This window comes from Periophthalmus magnuspinnatus, chromosome 21 (assembly GCF_009829125.3).
Source record: "Periophthalmus magnuspinnatus isolate fPerMag1 chromosome 21, fPerMag1.2.pri, whole genome shotgun sequence".
Classification (NCBI taxonomy): Eukaryota; Metazoa; Chordata; class Actinopteri; order Gobiiformes; family Gobiidae; genus Periophthalmus; species Periophthalmus magnuspinnatus.
Genome location: NC_047146.1, coordinates 5079785 through 5085784, shown reverse-complemented (window position 1 = coordinate 5085784; position 6000 = coordinate 5079785). Strand labels below are relative to the sequence as shown.

General features: G+C 44.7%; 1 protein-coding gene across 1 annotated transcript in view; it reads left to right on the top strand.

The window, feature by feature from the left end:
- The first annotated feature begins 3387 nt into the window (after nucleotides 1-3387).
- Nucleotides 3388-6000, top strand: part of rftn2 (raftlin family member 2) — a 31294-nt gene continuing 28681 nt past the window's right edge. The window contains exon 1 of the mRNA XM_055230687.1: nucleotides 3388-3863. Coding sequence (XP_055086662.1) covers nucleotides 3389-3863 — 475 coding nt within the window. The 5' untranslated portion in view covers nucleotide 3388. The remainder of the gene's footprint in view (nucleotides 3864-6000) is intronic.

Below are 6000 nucleotides of genomic sequence, written 5' to 3'. Positions count from 1 at the left end.
GCTCTTTTCAGTCAGATTGTGTTAAAACAAAGCTCAGATTAAAGTCTCGAGTAACAGGCCTTCAGTCAGAGCAGTGCCTCCAGTTAGCATCACACCCCCAGAGAATTTTGATGCATCCATTTTGTGTTTTTTTTCTTGCGCGTTCAGACAATCCTAAACCTTTTTTTTTTGACTGTGTGCTAACATGTGTATTGTGTCTCCATGGTAACTGCTGAACTTTCCACCATAGAGACACATGTAGCCTTTAGGGAGCACTAAACTGAATCTGCCCTCGGGGCCCTCAACACTTCAGTGCCACAAGTTCATTTTTGACAACATTAAGACCTCATGACAGCCACTAATAAAAACACTGAAAATTCTAGAGGCTCACTACAGAAATAATCATAAGTGTAACAAAATGTGAGGGCGGAGGTCTTTTAAAAATTCTGGACATTTTTTTCTGGTGCATTTTAATGTGTTCCAGTTGACTAAAGTGGACTTACATTTATTAATTTTTTATGTCGTAAAATGCAGAATTGGACAGAGTAACCAAAAGATGTACTGAAGCAAGAGTACAGTTACTTCAAAATCATATCACTCAAGAAGTACAAAGTAGTGATCCAAGTTAAGAGAAACATCCTGGACAGAACATCAGATTTATAATCATCAGATCATTTGGACTGAACATTAAATAAGAGGATTTTAGGATCACATCATTTTTATGTTTATTGTCAGGATTTGGATGCTGTGATTTCGCCTAAATTCACATATTAATGAGCAGGATGCACAGATACTGATACCAGTATCGGGTGCCAGTACTCGTACTCGTCAATGAGCTGCCGATACCAAGAGCCGATACCACTGGATCTGTGCTGCCTCTTGTTTGACTCACGGCTCATCTCTCCACAGAGCCGCTCTGGACATAAACCTGCACATTGTTCTGCTCATTAAACTCAGCTTTAATCACATGTGACAGGAAATATACAAATATTTAGGACTCTAAAGGTGTTTATATTTCACAGAGGACATCTCTGTTTACAGTAGTAGCTAACGCTGCTAAATGCTGCTGATTATTTACTTCTGGATTTAATGTAAATGACAAACACATTAAGTGACTGAACAGAGCTTTAAAAAGAACACACTGGTCAAAGTAACAACACTCACCGTTATGCTAACAGCGGCGCGTTAGCAGTTAGCTCGTTAGCAGTTAGCTCGTTAGCAGTTAGCTCGTTAGCAGTTAGCGCGTTAGCAGTTAGCGCGTTAGCAGTTAGCTCGGAGCGCAGTCTGCAAAGAGGAAGTGCTAAATATTAAAGCCAGTTGCTTTTCTAAATAAATTACTACAAAAGAACGAGGCACAACCACAAACAGCCAGAGTAATAAACAGACTCACCTGCTGTCCTCTGTCCCTCTGAGGTGTGTCCTCTGTCCCTCTGAGGTGTGTCCTCTGTCCCTCTGAGGTGTGTCCTCTGTCCCTCTGAGGTGTGTCCTCTGTCCTTCTGAGGTGTGTCCTCTGTCCCTCTGAGGTGTGTCCTCTGTCCCTCTGAGTCCTCTGTCCCTCTGAGGTGTGTCCTCTGTCCCTCTGAGTCCTCTGTCTCTCTGTGTCCTGTCTGCATATATATCTGCAGCTCCACTGGTGACATATTTTGAGTCTTCCCTGAAAGTTCCCTCTTTCCTCAGTCGATCTTCCTCCGAGCTCTTCATACATTGTCCCGTGCTTCAGATAAACTGAACTTTACTAACTTTTAGTCTTTTAGTTTGACTCAAATGTCCCTCTGCCTCAGTGCTCCCAGAGTGCACCTGGAGGGGCGGGGTCCTTCACACAGGTGTAAACATGTATCTGTCCACACCTCTGCCCCATTCAAAAAAATGTATCAGCACAAATTTAGCTACTGGAAATAAAACACATCTAATCGTTTCAGAGGGACATGTAGACTAGTGTAAACACTCGAGTGACATTTAGTTTTCAGAAAAAACTTTCCAATAATTATTTTCAATATAAATGTTTGGGCTCTTGGGGGCCCTCTGGTGACCTCAGGGCCCAAAGCAGCTGCTCTGTCTGTTTATAGAGTCAGACACACGGCTCCTTCAGAGTCAGACACACGGCTCCTTCAGAGTCAGGCACACGGCTCCTTCAGAGTCAGGCACACGGCTCCTTCAGACACACGGCTCCTTCAGAGTCAGGCACACGGCTCCTTCAGAGTCAGACACACGGCTCCTTCAGACACACGGCTCCTTCAGAGTCAGGCACACGGCTCCTTCAGAGTCAGGCACACGGCTCCTTCAGAGTCAGGCACACGGCTCCTTCAGACACACGGCTCCTTCAGAGTCAGGCACACGGCTCCTTCAGAGTCAGACACACGGCTCCTTCAGAGTCAGGCACACGGCTCCTTCAGACACACGGCTCCTTCAGAGTCAGGCACACGGCTCCTTCAGAGTCAGGCACACGGCTCCTTCAGAGTCAGGCACACGGCTCCTTCAGACACACAGCTCCTTCAGATTCAGGCACACGGCTCCTTCAGAGTCAGACACACGGCTCCTTCAGAGTCAGGCACACGGCTCCTTCAGACACACGGCTCCTTCAGTGTCAGACACACGGCTCCTGGCTCCTGCAGAGTCAGAGTTATGGCTCACGGCTCCTGCAGCTGGACCATGAGTTTTTAAAGATTTGTGTGTTTTTTCCCTCTCAGCTGCTTCCTCTTGTTTTTCCTTTGATTCATTGAACAAAAAGATGGATTCAGCGTCAGCACAAATCTGTCAACACAAAAACCAGACAGGAAACATGAGCGACTCACACCTGCACACGCTCACTGTCCAAACTCTCATTAAAGCTCCTGTGTCACACAAAACTCACTCTTGTAGCTTTAATCCATGTTCTAATGCTGTTACCTCCTCAAAAACAGACCTGGTTGTCTGTTCATTCACACATGTTTGAGTAACACTTTATTATTAGTCTGTACATCTCCAAAGCTCAAAACGCTCTGTTCCACCTTGTGATGTCATGAAGTGGTAGTTTTCACGTGAACAGCTCCTTTTACCTTTAATTCAGTAGTAGATTTGGCAATTCCAGAGTAGCTGAAATGATCCAAATGATTCTAGAAATGAAGGTGTGTGGAGTTTAAAAACACAGTGGAGCACTTCCTGTATCACCACACGATGACATCACAAGGTGGAAGAGAGTGTTTTCTGTTTGAGAGAACTCAGCCTAAACACCCTATGTGCCCCAGTGCTCCCCTTTTACCCCCTGATGCCCCTGTTTTACCCCCTTTAGCCAAAATTAAATTCACCAAACAGAAGACCCTGTAATGACGCGTGTTCACCAGGAGGAGGCGCACTTTACTCTCACTGTGAAGTTTCGCTTCAGTCTTTCACTTGAGAGGAGGAAAAACTCGGCTCCTCCTCCTCACCAGTGATGGGATTTACGGTTCTTTTAAGGGATCCGAATCTTTTGGAGCTGGTCATTTCAAAAAAAGTTCAAAAGAGCCGACTCGTTCACATCACAACTGGAGGCACGGCACTGTCCAGGAGCCGGATCTCGGGTTTTTGTTCTCCACTTTTTCCCCCAGATTATCCACGGGCTCTCGTCGGGATTAAGGCACAGAAAAAGGCGACATGGACGTGGAGAGGCGCTGCTGTTGAAGAGGAAAAGAAGAGGCTGAAGGGAAAGAGGAGAGGAGGAGGTTTGGTTGCCAGGTTTGGTCCAGATTCAGCGGCTCTTTGCGCGCGCCTCTTCCCCCGCGTGTGGAGCATGGGCTGCGGCCTGAGGAAACTGGAGGACCCGGAGGACAGCAGCCCGGGGAAGATCTACTCCACTCTGAAAAGACCTCAGGTGGAAACCAAAGCGGAGGTGGTGCATGAGTATGTGCTGCTGGACTTCAGTCTGGAAGGTGAGACCCGTGCGTTTGGTGCACTCCACGCTTTTCTTGAACTGTTTACTTTCTGGTTTAGAAACTAGGCTAATCGGTTCTTATTTGCACTGGAGATGTGACCAGTTTTAGATTAAAATAACAGAGACACGCCCGGGTTTGGGTTTGGGTTTGGGTTTAGATGGTTTGGATAAAGAAAACTGCAAACAGCGCGTGACTCTGCCCATTCTCCATTTCTGACTTCTGCAGCTGCAAAAGTGCGTCTATTCAGCCTTTTTCTGTAGTTTAGCGAAACAAATGATAATATATGTCCTCTCTTTACACTTGGAGAGGCTCAGACTGGTCCAAAAATAGGAACACGTGGGACATTTCTTGCGTAAAATTAATATAAAATCATATTCTTGGAGATATCTGCTGGGACAGGGGACACAAGGGTGAAAACTGGGGATGTCTGATTACCATAGTTTAACTTAAAAGTAACTTAACACGTCTTTTAGTAGTTTACCCTATTGCGCATGCGTACAACACTCAACACATTGCATAGTAGCTCTATAAGTGGGTTCAGTTGCTGTGAAATATCAAAAATATAGTTTGATGGAGAGAGGAAGACAGCTGCAGGATGTGTAGACTGGGGCCGTTCATTCACATGTGCTTCTTTGGAGTCTTTATTTTTCCCATGGGGCTTTTGTGCCGTGGTCCAGACCGGAGCCAGACAAAGTGTCCTTTTGTTATTTCTGCTTCTACTTTCACAGTCCATTCATAAAACAGCCGCAGCATTACACAGAGTCGTAGTGTCTTCATGTCCCTGGCAACACTCCGCTATAAAACTAGGTCACAAGAGGTTTTCTCCAACAAGTTCTCCTCCTCCTCTTCCTCCTCCTCCTCTCTGTTTGACCAGTGGTATCTGTACTTTTACTTTTACTTCACTACATTTGAGAGCAGTATCTGTACTTTCTACTCCACTACATTTTTTAACAGGACTGAAACGTAAAAGTATTTTTTATTGTTTGATTGTTTGAGACCATAGACCAGGCATGTCCAAACTGTGGCCCAGGGGCTAAATGCAGCCCAAGCTTCCAGGTGAATTGGCCCATATTACTTTAAACACTACTTTTTACTGTACATTTCTGAAAATCTCCTTTAACAAGCCCATATCAAATATTTAATGTGTGTGTAATTGAGGATGTAAGCGTGAATAAAGGTCTAGTGGTTCAGTCTAAATTGTAATAAACTCACAGATTTGAAGTATTCTCTGTATTCGTGACCCGTCTATGGTCCTCAATCGACCCTTAGCTTCATTTGTGTTAGACTGTTTATATAAATGGACATAGCTAACCTGCTAGCCGCTGCGTTCCAAACAGGAAGTGATCATGGACGCACTTCCGGCTCTATCGACTCTGGCTCCAATTCACTTTCTATTGAAAAACTGTGTCCTCTCTCTGTATCTGCTGCTGTCAGACTCGTTATTTTGGTCTTAAATGTTCGTATTAACCCGCTCTACATGATCCTGGGGTTTTTGTTTCACTATTGTGTCTGTAAATCAAGATATGAACATTAATAACAGACAAATCAGGCGCGTTCTTAACCCAAAATTGCTCCCTCTAGCGTTAGCAACAGGTTTGATTGACAGTGTTGCTAAGCGCCTGGTCCCTGCTATCCAGTGGTGCGAGCGGAAAGGGTCGTTACCTTCAACAGCCTCGCTCTGGATTGGCTCTTTGGTTGCTATGATACTCGTGGTCAGAACTCGTCCCCAAATTAGCCGCTTCATTTGGAGCTGAACGCTGCGGGTGACGTCCACATCTTTATACATGGAGACCTGCTGAAAAGGCTGAGGGTTTATTTTTAACACGTTCATAATTTGAGCAAAACAAAAATATACAAATAAAAACAGCTGGGGAAAAAAACATGAATTCAGTTGTTTCTGTTCTCAAATCTTTATCAAAATCACCACATTTGAAGCTTTATAAGACTCAAAATCTGGACGAAATACTTTCACTTTTTACTCTTGAAGTACATTTTTAAACAGGTACTTTTAATGGAGTAGTGCGCAGGCTAAACCAGGCGTGCATCCACCTAATAACTCCAGATCTAATTTGAACGTGTGATAATCTTTCGTAGCGGCTAACGTTAATCCGTTCTCTGGCACTGGACTGTTTTG